Below are 14,673 nucleotides of genomic sequence, written 5' to 3' on the forward strand. Positions count from 1 at the left end.
CAATTATTATATTCGTTGTCTTAAACTCAAAAAAGAAGATTTATATCTGATCACCGTGCAAAGTGTTAAAATGCAACTAGTGCAAAGTTGTTACAATACACTTTCCATCTCTGATAATGGATATATATTAGGATGCAGAGGATATGTTCTTTAAAAAGTTACAGGCAACAGGATATTACAATTGATTCTGTTTTTTGTTTTTTGCAAGGCTCCCGGGAATTTCATGGACTCATCCCTTTATACTCTTTCTCATTCTCTATCTCCCTCTCCCCCCCCATGATGTTGCATTCAGTGGCTACAATAAGGATTTGACACCAGGTGTACATGTGCAAATATGATGTACTATCTCCAGATAGTCAGTGTATTTTCTGAAATGGTGTTTAAAGTTTCTTTGGGTCTTTCCTTCCTTTTCATGACATTTATCATTTTGTACTCGTTAAACATTCCATTCAAATCCATTCAACAGGTTCACACAGTTTAACAAGTGTACCTCTACTGCGGTGTACAAAGCATTCCCACGTTTTGTACAAAGTGTAAAGAGAGGAATTGTAGTAATGTGACATTACGTTGTTTTACATTGTCATCAGAGGGTTCTCTCCAGACATCACTGGACTATATCAAAGTCAAATATATATATAGTGCCACAACATTTCTGGATCTTTGCAACAAAGGGAGTGTTTTCATATTCCATGACGACCATTTTTGTTTATAATATTTACTGAAGAGTAAGCAGGATTTATCCAACAAAAGTCAGTTTCCAAATGGAAAGTTTAAGGCTGTATCCATACAAATGTAGAAGTATTTATAGATAATGACAGACAAACACATGATAACATTATTTTGTCGGCCACAATTCAGGTATTAAAATAAATCACTTTTTCTTTTTCTTTGAGGTGCTATTTAGTGATTCATCTATTTAAATTTAGATAAGTTCAAAACATTTTTGCTAACAATTTAAAACTGAGGTGTTTATATATTTAAAAAATATACACTCACCTAAAGGATTATTAGGAACACCTGTTCAATTTCTCATTAATGCAATTATCTAACCAACCAATCACATGGCAGTTGCTTCAATGCATTTAGGGGTGTGGTCCTGGTCAAGACAATCTCCTGAACTCCAAACTGAATGTCTGAATGGGAAAGAAAGGTGATTTAAGCAATTTTGAGCGTGGCATGGTTGTTGGTGCCAGACGGGCCGGTCTGAGTATTTCACAATCTGCTCAGTTACTGGGATTTTCACGCACAACCCTTTCTAGGGTTTACAAAGAATGGTGTGAAAAGGGAAAAACATCCAGTATGCGGCAGTCCTGTGGGCGAAAATGCCTTGTTGATGCTAGAGGTCAGAGGAGAATGGGCCGACTAATTCAAGCTGATAGAAGAGCAACTTTGACTGAAATAACCACTCGTTACAACCGAGGTATGCAGCAAAGCATTTGTGAAGCCACAACACGTACAACCTTGAGGCGGATGGGCTACAACAGCAGAAGACCCCACCGGGTACCTCTCATCTCCACTACAAATAGGAAAAAGAGGCTACAATTTGCACAAGCTCACCAAAATTGGACAGTTGAAGACTGGAAAAATGTTGCCTGGTCTGATGAGTCTCGATTTCTGTTGAGACATTCAGATGGTAGAGTCAGAATTTGGCGTAAACAGAATGAGAACATGGATCCATCATGCCTTGTTACCACTGTGCAGGCTGGTGGTGGTGGTGTAATGGTGTGGGGGATGTTTTCTTGGCACACTTTAGGCCCCTTAGTGCCAATTGGGCATCGTTTAAATGCCACGGCCTACCTGAGCATTGTTTCTGACCATGTCCATCCCTTTATGACCACCATGTACCCATCCTCTGATGGCTACTTCCAGCAGGATAATGCACCATGTCACAAAGGTCGAATCATTTCAAATTGGTTTCTTGAACATGACAATGAGTTCACTGTACTAAACTGGCCCCCGCAGTCACCAGATCTCAACCCAATAGAGCATCTTTGGGATGTGGTGGAACGGGAGCTTCGTGCCCTGGATGTGCATCCCACAAATCTCCATCAACTGCAAGATGCTATCCTATCAATATGGGCCAACATTTCTAAAGAATGCTTTCAGCACCTTGTTGAATCAATGCCACGTAGAATTAAGGCAGTTCTGAAGGCGAAAGGGGGTCAAACACAGTATTAGTATGGTGTTCCTAATAATCCTTTAGGTGAGTGTATATGTATGAGACAGAGGAACTTGTAATGTCTATCTGGGTTCTCCTTTTCATGCAGTGATTTATTAGGTGCAGTCTTTGACAGATGCTCTATGCGTATGTCCTACTTTGTTTGAAGTTTGTTCTCCTCCTTTTCTGTGTAGAAATCTGATGTGAGTTTTGAAAATCAATTCAAGCTCCATTAAACTGGAAGAAAATGTTAGTTACAGGAGGAATTACTTCAATACAGGGGCCTTTCCCAAATTAGCATGAGGCATTTTATTACAGTCTGATGTGATTTAATTGTTTTAATTAAATGTGTGTTTGAAATTTATTGGTACACCATGCAGGAGAAAAAAAAGGTTCATTGTACTTAACTATGATTTAATAGATGCCCTAAGGACAGGGATATTTTTATCCTGATAATCTGCAAAATGATAACTAATGTTGCTCTGTGACATTTTCTTAAAGATCTCTGTTACATTATAGACTGGTGATCAAACATAACACTATCAAACATAAAGGCATATTTACACTAGATACGATGGTATCAGAATGCAAGGTTTACCATGCAACAGTGTTACGATAAATCATATAGAACATGTTCTTATCCTAAATGTGCACATGTTAATGTGACAAGGCATTATTGGTAATGAAATGTAAGGTAATTTCAAATGTAATGTGAAATACAAAGCGCTTATACAGCAATAACTATGGTAGTTATCATGTATAGGGATAGGATAACCTATCGTATATTTTCCCTGAATAAACTACGACCAGATAAGAAAATGTATCTCTTAAAGATCAGGGATTCCCACAAGTGCAGAAGCAATAAATAAATAAAGTAAGCAAGTGTCTACTCTTAAAATGACTGAATTAAGATCAAATATGGGTCAACATGCCTTTGTGTATCCACCATCTCATATCTGGAGCTCAATGCCTTCCAGCATTAAAATGGCCTCTTCACAATGTCTCTTTAAATCGCATGGAAATACTTCAACTCTTAACACTGTTAAATCTGACCCAAGCTGTAAATTATGCTGAAATACTGATAATCACATCATTTTAACATTGATTGCTTTTCATATTCCCAGATTATCCATACTATTTTTTTTCATTGTGTTTTGTTTTTGTACTGCTTAAATTAATATAATATTTACTAATGCTAAAATAATAACGCCTGCTGCCTATAGACATGGCACCCTAGATCACACATAATCAAATTATAATTTAACTAGAAACAAAATGCCTTGATTCACTGAAATGTGTTCCTGGTAAATAAAATAAACGTTGATAACATGGAAGGTGGTAAACAGAAAATACAAAAATGTATATAAAGGCCTAGATATTGTGCTTATGTGCATCTATATGGTTATATGAATATTCAAAGCAGATTCACAGTTTTTTCTTGATTAACTTATTTTCAGTATTCCTGCTTAGTTTAGGGAAAATAAGGGAATATATATAAATGCTCTTCTGATTTCCCAGGGGAAAAAATACATAAAACAAAATAGTTTTTTGGGAGTTATACATTATTCTTATGGAGTAATTAAGTTATGAACTGTACCTTTTTTGATAGTTCATGTAGTTGATGTGGAACTGTACCCACATATACAATCTTCAGTCTTTGCTGGCTTGTACATCATTAGGACCTTATAAAGTAATGGAAGAGAAAAAGTTAGAGGCAGGACTAATTCTAGCTGTTGTGCTGCTTTATAGATGAAGCATCCTTGAAAAATCTGCGCATTATATGACTTGCTTGCATACAATATTATGTAAGTGTCTCATACAATTAGCTGCAGCCTTCATTGCATTATGTGGTATTAATCACAGTGGTAGTAGTTATAGTGATGTTAAGCAAGATAATTTACTGACATCAGCTGGTCCTTTAAAGCTCTGTCGCGGATTACAGCTGGGCATTATACATGGACACACTGCAGCAGATGAAAACAAATAGCTCTGCTATGAAATTACCTATAATTATATCATTATTGTTATTATGAGGTCTGCTTCATACTGCACATCAGTCACAATATTTGTTTTGTCATGCCACACCTGTCCGCTTTATTAGAAATAATTCCAGTAAATAAATCACATTATCTTGCTGCCACACGGTCCCCGACTGAAGAGAGGTAATGCAGGAGCAGGGGTAATAAGTTTAAATTAAGGAATGGTCTCGAGCTGATGGTGTATAAGGCTTTTCTTTCTATGAAGTCAGGTAATTTTTCTTTATTAAAATTTAAGGCTATTGGATTCAGAGCGTATCCGAAGAGAAGCAGACTTGAGAGGCGAGCTAGTTCACCTCAGCTCTCTTTGCTTTCCTAATCTGGGGTGTTCATCCTGCTGCGAATGCCAATTCAACATATAATAATTTGATCCAAATTACTGGTATATTGATATTTGTACCCCACTGCAGTGTTATTGAAATTGGTCCTAGTCTTAAATCCAGGCAGTCTTCGCACATTTTTGTTGGTGTTTCTCCTCAACTTTGGATAGCTTTATTTTTGAGCATTCTTACACCATGGGTCTAAAAATTAATGTATTCTTTAGAAGATCATAACTGTCAGACTTTGTATTAGTGCATCAGTGTTCCATTATTGTGTTCCAGAACATTACAATTACACTTGCAAAACATTTGATGCCTAAAAGTATAAGCCAGTGAACGGCACAACAGACTAAAGAGCACAAAGTCTACTCCGTAGCCAAGCAAACCTATTTTTAATTAAGAGTTGCCCCCTTCCTAACTGTTATTTCCACTATCTTCCAGCTCCTTCCAGAAACTGGACCCAGACAAGGTGGAACCCGGTTGACTATCATTGGTGAGAATCTGGGGCTGCAGTTCCGAGACATCCAATCAGGAGTGAGAGTGGGCAAAGTGGTGTGCTACCCCATTGAGGAAGAGTACATCAGCGCTGAACAGTAAGTCTGTCTTAGTTTATTTTTCCTCATCCAAATCAAAACTTTCTATCACTTCAGCTCAGGCACATCCTCACCAGAAGTTAATATGATCAAATAAGTACCTGTCCTTAGTCTCCACACTAAGTAGTCATCTGGAATTTGCTTTCAACTGAGCTGTTCCAGATGCATTTCAGAAAAGACACCAAAGAAATTAAATGTGTGCTTAGTAGAGGAAAAAAAAAAAAAAAGAAATCTGGTTCCCGTGTGCTCACATCACAATCACAGCTCTTGAAATCCACACTGACAGTTTTTCCCCAGTCTCTCTGATTTTCTCTACAGGGCCACCTATGTCTTTGAGCATTGTCCTCATCTGTAGCACTGTTTCAGGGTGTCCTTCTATCTTTGCTTACTGGCCTTTTTTTTTTCCTGTTTTGTTTTGTTTGCTCTCGGTGGTGATTTATTGCCAGTGTTGCTCTTTTCTAGTTGTTTTCCTTGCCCTGCCTATCACTTTCTTCTCCAGCCGACGACCACCAACACAGGAAAGAACAGTGCCTTTTTTTTAGCCCACAATTATTTGAAAGTCTTTGACCGTGCTCTAAACTGTAATTGAACTCATAACTAATTAAACACAGGAACCCAGAGACTTAACTGCAGTTTTATAAGCTATATCCAAAATATGAATATGCAAATACCAAGTACATTATTAATAATTATTATTATTATAACAGGACCCACAGTTTCTCTTCTACTCTGGGATTTGATTCCACACTTGAATGGCTGAAAGGACAGTCAGTCTGCTTTTCTGTCTCCTAATTAAGCTTTCCCGTATGCTTACTGTACTGCAGGTGTCATGCACATTGAAGCTAATGTAAACTGTTAACATTTGTCATTTTAATTCAGTGTTTCTGTAGTAGTTATAGAGTATTTTCCAATGGTAAAAGTAATCAATGCTGGCTTTCCTAAATCCGTGGATCACTGTATGTTTGCAGCCTTCACTTCATATATTTGAAATCCATTCAGGTTTAATCCATCAGATTACGTGATGAGCTTCCCGTATACTATTCTGCCTTTTCCGCTGTTGCCTTGTGAAGATCGTTTTGCCATGTTAATATATTTAAGCCACGCTAAATTTCGAATTTTAATTAACCCTATTTGTATGATGAATTGAAAATTAATAAGACTTCTCAAACCCAGGAAAACCTCAATCATTTGAAGTTAATTTTCATCTCCACAGCATCCAACAGGGGTGGACAAAAGGGGGAATGAATAACTAGCAACAGTAGGAGCAAGCCATTTTTATCATGAAAAGAAGCCAAGTACATCTAATTAAAAACACACTGAAAACATTCATTCACTGTCGGGATGGTCTAATTAACCGTCCAATATGTTTTACGCAGAGCAACATAAGGTTAAAAATTAGCACCAGTCTTTCCCCCACCAATTTATGCTCAACCACAGTGATTTACATTAGAATTTCCGAGGGGATTCACAATATGGGTAAAGCTTTCATTGATTTCTGACGTCTCTCTATGGCGATGTTTACCTCTGCAAAAGAAATGTATTGCTTACAAACTGTTTACCACCTGTAACAACAATATATATATAAGCCATCTGCATTTTTGGCTTTGGTTTCCATATAACGGTTTTGGCTGTGCACCATATGGTTAGCAATGTATGTTTTGCTTTTCAAGTGCTGCAAATGAGCATCTTTAGAAACACTGCAAATGGCTGTACCCTTAAAGTATCTTTATTTGTGTTTGTTTTTTCCACAGAATTGTGTGCCAGATTTCTGACGCCACTGGCTATAGGGTTCAGGAGGCCAATGTGGAAGTGTGTGTGAGAGACTGCAGCTTAGACTACAGAGCCATCTCCCCGAAGACATTCACCTTTGTTGTAAGTGTGGAATGCATCTGGGTTAACCAATTACAGTTTTCACCATTTCTTTCTCTGTGCTGCACATCATCATTTGTACAGTACCAGATAAAAAGATACCGTGGCCTTTTCCAGTACTATGGTCATGACAGTCTACAACTATGGATCCCAGTGAGCATTAGAACTGCAGTGTCTAACCACCTGTCAATGCCTCCTTAAGACACAATGGTTTAGATTACCCCCATAAGACCATTGTGATCTTCTATTCTAATTGACTTTAATGTGTAGGTAAATGTTTATAGCGATGTTGTTGCCCTTGTAAGTAAAAAAACAACAACACAATAACGAAACTGTTTAATTCAATGTTTTATTCATTCAGTTAATTTATTGATTGGCATGGAACCTAGTCGACACGGGGGGTACTCTTCAACCTGGGTGGAGGAGCACGGAGTATTTATACATTTTGTTGTGGATGTTATGTAATTCTCAACTCTTACACAAAAGCGCACCCCATACTGAACTGAATATTCAGCTCATGACTAAACTCCAGCAAAGTGAGAACTAGTAGTGTAATTCTATCACTTTCCAAATATATTTGGAAAGAATATTTGCAATTTAACCTATGTGTTAACCTTGTGGTATTTACCTTTTGCAAAGTCGGTCACACCAGAAAAATGTTTTGTTTATGTTGTGAAAATGACATCACATACACGGATGGATCCCCCCCCATTTAATCTCCATGACATTTGTTCCAAAGCCAGAGATGTCTTCTCTGCAACAACCACTGATGCGCTATAATAAATAGGGACTTGTGAATTTCACTGGCGAATTAGAACAATCGGAATTACCTCCAGTTCGATACTGAATCTCAATATGTCCATCTAGCTTCTCCAATTACGCTGATCTATAGAATAATGAACTAATGAAAACATCACCTAGTGGCTAATTATAAAATATCCTCTAATAATGAGGGACCATTATGGCCATTTTTCAACTGATGCTTAATTTGAGGCCTGCTGTTTTTAGGAATAATGGATGCACCTTGCAAAGGCTGAAACCCTTTCTTTGACTGCTCTCATCCAGCAGCCCTTGTTCGTTGTTATGCAGACTTATTGCAATATATATCTGTTCCGCTCCACAAAAGCTACCATAGATCAGCATTTCCTATCATCCCGAAAACAAAGAGATGGCATCAAAGCAGTGCGATATTGTCTCCAGCTATAAAGATTTTTTCAAAATCCATGAAGCCCGGAATACAGATTTGTATTATTTATTACAAAGAAGCATAACATCCTTTGGAAAAACTAGATCCTGTTTGAGCTTTTTCACTATTAGGAAGACATAGCTATTATTAAGTCTCCCTTTCTAATGAAGGCAGATTATAGCAGGCTGAGAACAGATGGGTCCTGCTTATAGTCCTTTTAAAAGTGTCTTTACCATTTGGTTTTAATTAGTTTCTCTCTCTCTCTCTCTCAGACACCCTATTTTTCAAGAGTGAACCCACCCAGGGGTCCAGTCTCAGGAGGAACACGCATCACCATTGAGGGGAATCACCTCAATGCAGGCAGTGCAGTGTCGGTCAACATTGGCCTCCACCCCTGCAGATTTGAGAGGTGAATCCACAGTCCCATTCATTGCAGCAGAGAATTGATTGCTTCCTGTAGGCTTTTATGGCTTGCAGTCTGAAGCAACTGAAATATGACTGAAGTAAAAACAGATGCATGCTCTCACGCTCTGACTAAAATCCCCTTTGCTTGTACAGCAGGTACCTTGACTGAAAATGATGTAACCTGTGATATTAACCCATCAGAAGTACAATGAATTATGTTTATTTGTTATTTTATTACTTTCAAGTTAAGAAGACATACTAAGGTCAATCAGAAATTAAAATATTCTATAATGGCTGAAATGGCTGTCAACGTTGGTCTAGGATTGTTAATGGAATATAGTTTGTGTTCATTTTAAAGAATATAAAGTAAGGAAATGTGATGTTAGAATCCTCCCCATTTGCCAGAACTGGTTTTTATCCATGTAAGTAGCCACAGAGAGCAAATGTCAGGGAAGAAAAACAGCATTAACTACAAGAGATTTTAGTCCAGTACTTCTGTACCCATTATTATTATTATTATTATTATTATTATTATTATTATTATTATTATTATTATATTTATTTATTTATTTATTAGCAGATGCCCTTATCCAGGGTGACTTACAAAATAAAGAGCAATACAAAGTGCAATAATACAGTACAGTTCAAAACATAATGCAATTTACAAATTCCAGTTTACACAAGTGTATAGGAAATATACAGTAAACAAAATATATGTCCTACATCCTAGATTGTTAAAGCTAATAAGTGCAGACAAGATGTGAACCCATGGATTATATTCCATTTCTTTGATGTCAACCCTAATGGTTTTATTTATGACATATGCAAAGAATGTCCCACTGTATGCATGCATATATGTGTATGCATATGCGAGTTCCTACATGACCAGGTATATCTCAAGGATGGGAAATGACATTTTGTGTTGAAAAACATAGAATTTGTAGATTTTTTTACAGTTCAGTGAGAATATTTTTAAATGTGCCTTATAATTGCATTTTTAATGAAAACAAAATAATACAATATAACTTTTTCTCTCAGTTCTTTAGCACTGGCCACTAGATATAATTTGTCAAGTATTCAATCCTTGTTTTATTTAGTATTTTTTTTCTTCATACATTTTGCAGTTTTCTCCCCCAAACAAAACCAAGCCTTAATAGCATGAACAAAGCCACATTTTATTTTTTCAACTAACATATCAGTTCTCTCTCGCCCCCTAGTGGCACTCAGCCAGAGACCAAAACAAATAATAATAATAACATTCAAAACATTGAACATGATAAAGCATGGGATATTAAATGTTAATAAAAATACTATTTTATATTAAGGATGCGCTTTGTTTCAGCTGAAGCTTTTTCTGGGTACACATTTTGCATAGTAGACAGAGGAAAGGAATATTCATCAATATGCTCTTTATATTTGCAGTATTACTTTCTAGAACTAATCCACTGACAGTTATATTGGAAATCCTGTAGGCTTTTACCTCCACGAACAATACAGAAAAATGAAAATGATAGTTTGAATAAGTAGGTTTTCATTCAATGTGGTGTTATCCATGGAAACTTAATCTAAATTACTGCATTTGAAAAGGTTTCATATTCTAATGTCAAAACAAACTTAATTTTATAAGTTTCTCTTCCTTCTTTTCTATTTCCTATTTTTTTTTTTTGTTTAAACTAAAAGTAACCTAAAAGCTTCTTTTATTTCCACCTTTATGCTGGCGAGAACCTCCTTGTCAAAATATGTACATATATCTGTGGTTTAGTAGATCTATGTTGTGAAAGGTTCCCATGGAAACCTTAAGAAAAGAGAAGCATTTCTTTTTTTTTCATGGAAGTCTACAGCACAAACCTGCAAGATAATTTGACAGAAATTGTACTGGGTATGAATATACAGTATGTGTATTGTTTTTAAATCATTTTCGTAATATTTCACATAAATATTTGAGATTCTCTACAGAAATTTAATTAGATTCATGTAAGTATGTGTATTCATATGTATATACAGCAGTAGTCCACAGTATTCATAGTTTTAATTTAAATCGTTATTTGGCATTTAATTTATCTTATTTAATATATTTTTAATTCTTAATAATGTATTTTAAGAGTTTTTTAAACACTGATTTAAAGTAAAGTTTCCAGTCGCTTGAATGCAGTTAAGATGGTGAGGGCGAAACAACTAATCACTTCGAAAACACTCCTGCTTTCTAGCATTACAGTAATCACTGAAAGGTTTGTTATGAATAAGAACTTAACAATTATATATATATATATATATATATATATATATATATATAATTTCATATACTGACAGTTTCTCTGAAATAATTGTTGAATCCAGTAAAGGGTACTCTGTGATTGCCAGGTCAAGAGAAGCGGTAACTGGAGTTAGTGAAGCAAGGTAACACAATCCCATAGCAAGGTCAGGCGGTGCAGAACTGGTGACACAAGCAGCTCCGCACCGCAAGCCTGTCTCGAAGGCTGCCGACAAAAACTGGGCTTCTGCTTTCCAAGTCAGATTTAATTTTGTTCAGTCCATTGCCCTGTAAATTAAATACATTACAGTACAGTATCATGTCAGTTTTTTTAAGGTAAAAATATACAGTGAGCTGTGGTGGGCTGTTTGAAAACTTGACTTTAAAGGAAGGTTTGGGGTTTTCTTCGAAGGAGTGTCCTTGAGATTTAAATCTAGTCTTGACGTGTATTTCATTCTCTTAATCTGATATGTCATTTAATTAAGTTTAATTTTCACCCTAAATCTTTTTTTGCATTAATTCTGTAATATGCACTTGATTAAATTATCAATGAAAGCTAGATGTATACGATTTTAACTGAAATATCACCACCAAACATTGAATAGTGATAAACACACATTCCTATAAAGGAAGTAATTTAGAATTGTTCTACCATGTTTTTCCAAATTAATCAGCTGCATCGACTTCTAATAAAGTTTTTTCCTAGGTGTGTGGATTAAGTTTGAAATTGTAGGGATCGCACACTGGGCCTGGCAAACTGACTAATTTCACACCATTGTCCTTTCTCTTTTCCAGGAGGAGTACCAGAGAGATTGTGTGTGTGACACCATCTGGACAGAATCCAGGGGGCACCCCAGTCATGGTGGACATTAACTGGGCCGAACTCAGAAACCCTGAAGTCAAGTTTAATTACACAGAGGACCCCACAATCTTGAAAATCGACCCTGAGTGGAGCATTGCCAGGTACATTATACTCTTTTCAATTCCTTGTGATCGGCTACTGCATGCTGGCATGTCTTGTTTTTCATTTAGGTATTTGTATTCATAGGAAACGTAATTGTTTAAACCAATCTGAAGAGGTTCTAATATGATTATAATACTTGCATTCTGGCCCTAAACGCATTCTCTACTCGTAAACATTAATCTAGCCAACTATTCATCTCCACATCTTAGTTACTTTAATACATCCTGTTTACATACGTGGTTTGAAAGCAGGCCTCAACTCTTCACACTCTTTGAGTGAATAAAGAAGTCTAAAGCATCTCTGTCTCAGAGAAGTAACAAGCTGATGCTTCAAGCAATAATGGGAATGTGGAGAACAAAGAGCTGTAATGCCAAGCAACAGGGTGAAAATAAGAATCTGCTTTAAGTCAGTTAGAATGATGCCTTGATAAGTGTACGGTAGTCATTTGTTAAGCATCTGTGAAATTAATATTGTCTGATATTATTGAGAGCCTAATTTCCTCCCGCCTTGGATCGCCCATTCCCAGTAAGTGTAATGATCTTCTAACTGCTGTAAAATCAGAGGAAAGCTTTACGGCTCACACATGTTTTTGATCTATCCATGACTGGCTGGTGCTGAAAAGCTCAAGAGTTATTATGGATCCAGAGAACTTGAAGATGATGACTAAGATTAGAACCAACCAGTACTATCATTTTGGGATCGTTACTTTTGCTTCACTGCTGCTAAGTGTAGAATTGGGCATTTTTTCCTTTTTTTTATCCTTCACTTCTTCTCATGAAAATAGTGGCAGCTCACCTTCACTAACTTCCCCAAAGTGAAAGATGCATAGAAGTGCATCTGGCTAATACTGATAAACCAATATACAGTGTGCTCAGCCCCAGTGTGCTTCCCTGTCAGAAGGAAAGCTAAAACTCTTTCCGCAAACACTGATAGGAAGTGAAGGTAATTCTCACTGGTAAGCTGGTCTGATGAGCAGCTGTGCATTCCCAGATGATTCAAAGCATTTTCAGGGCCAAGTGAGGCAGGCTATTAAGAAGGCTGGTCGGTCATCCCCAGTGTCTCAGAACCCAGATCTCCCCTCCATCTGTCTCCATAAAAAAAAAAAAAAAAACCTGCTTTACTGTGGACAGGGTTTACTTTCTAATGTTACAAACAAGCAAACAATCTCCTAATTTTCTTCACTGACGCCTCATTAATAAAATGCTGATACCACTACTTAAATTGCCTTTAAATTCCAGCTATGATTACAATTAACGCATCACTTCCACCAAAAACGTGGACAGCTAACATATTTCTGGGAAAATCATATCCTGTATGGTTTTATAGAATGCTGATCATTTCTAATCTCCAGGCCCTGTACATCAGATTATGAATCAAAATGTCTTAATTGGCACCCAGCTAGTTCTGCAGGCACAGTAGATATATTAGATATATTCCCTATACAGTTAACTTTGACTTCTCTGTCATAGTTTTTATAACATGAGATGCTAAGTGAATATAAATTGTCTAAATGATATATTCTGATTAAGTTGACAGGTGTCTAAAAGCACTATAATCTACCTGCTTCAGCTGAAACATGATTCATCTGTTATTGTTTTGCAAAATGTGAAAGTAGTGTAAAATACCAGCTCTCTGATTCTATCTTGTTGAAGATTCAATTGGTGGGGGAGGGAATAACATAAATTGCTAGTCGTTATATATATTCTAACTTTCCATCCGTGAAGAGCTGAGGTTGAAACTCCATAAAATTGCATCTCAAAATTATATTAAAATAATTAGTCATAGTAAACAAATGTGGGAGTTTGTTTATTTATTTTTTATGTTGTTTCAGTATTTGAATGACATCCATTTAGGTAGTCACAATGCTTAGAAAATGTATTTGAAAAAAGTCCTTGGAAGTATTTCTTTAGGTAAAGAAATGCAAGGTCGCATCTCAACATACATATATTCAGGAAGATTGTGTGAAATTAAATAAAGCTTTCTATGAATTATGACCAATTGAATGGACTGAATGCCAAAAAAACATTGAAGTTCTCATGGGCATGCTTTCAACACTTTCACTGTCATAGAAATGTATGTTTGATGTTGCATAATGAGTGTTGTGAATTAGCTTAAGAAATAATACAGATATCCTTGAGGAAACATGAAGGTGAAGTAATATTATAGATAGAATAGAAAATAATAGATAGAATAGAAAAAGCTGTTGAACTAGAAAATATAAAGTAAACATTTTTACTTAATATTGTCTATGACAACCATTTTTCTTCTGAAATACCTCTGCTATAACCTCCCTGCATGTAAGTCCTTGTTTTATTGATTTTGGTTTTGTTATAAAAGCTTTGCATGACTGTAATCCCATTACCCAAAGTCTAAATACATCTTTTCCACATTTTGACAGTAGCATACAATTTTGTGTGGTAGCAAAAACAGAAGGATAAACCTAACACTAACTTCCACAGTCCGCATCCATTTGTCCCTATTTCTGCCCACCAGCCATGTCGCCAGTCAGAGGTTACAAAATCTGTTCATATTAAAACCTCACAATATTTGCTTTATGTGACTCTATCGGGAGACAATATTTCACCATGTTTTTCAAAACACCATCACTAGGCATTTGCATTGAATAAAACCTTTAAGGAATTCACTGAATTGTTTCACAACAAAATCTTTATCTGGATGGGCCTTCCTAGAAAAAAATAAAATGGGATTTTCCATTACCACAAAGTGAATTTGTAAATATATATATTTGTCTTGATAAGTTTTCTTTTTTCATTTTCTTTCTTTAGTGGTGGAACACCATTGACTATCACAGGCACCAATTTAGCCACCATCAAAGAACCCAAGATACGGGCCAAGTATGGATCTGCGGAATCCTTCGATGTGAGTATCAG

At 36.2% G+C, this 14,673-nt stretch overlaps 1 protein-coding gene across 1 annotated transcript in view; it reads left to right on the forward strand.

Moving 5' to 3' along the window:
* plxna1a (plexin A1a) overlaps positions 1–14,673 on the forward strand; it is a 311,729-nt gene that overhangs the window by 253,255 nt on the left and 43,801 nt on the right. Inside the window, exons 13-17 of the mRNA XM_066698365.1 lie at positions 4,956–5,107; positions 6,859–6,979; positions 8,435–8,571; positions 11,614–11,781; positions 14,569–14,662. Of these exons, the coding sequence (XP_066554462.1) occupies positions 4,956–5,107; positions 6,859–6,979; positions 8,435–8,571; positions 11,614–11,781; positions 14,569–14,662 (672 nt within the window). The remainder of the gene's footprint in view (positions 1–4,955; positions 5,108–6,858; positions 6,980–8,434; positions 8,572–11,613; positions 11,782–14,568; positions 14,663–14,673) is intronic.

This window comes from Amia ocellicauda, chromosome 3 (genome assembly GCF_036373705.1).
Source record: "Amia ocellicauda isolate fAmiCal2 chromosome 3, fAmiCal2.hap1, whole genome shotgun sequence".
In the NCBI taxonomy this organism is placed as follows: Eukaryota; Metazoa; Chordata; class Actinopteri; order Amiiformes; family Amiidae; genus Amia; species Amia ocellicauda.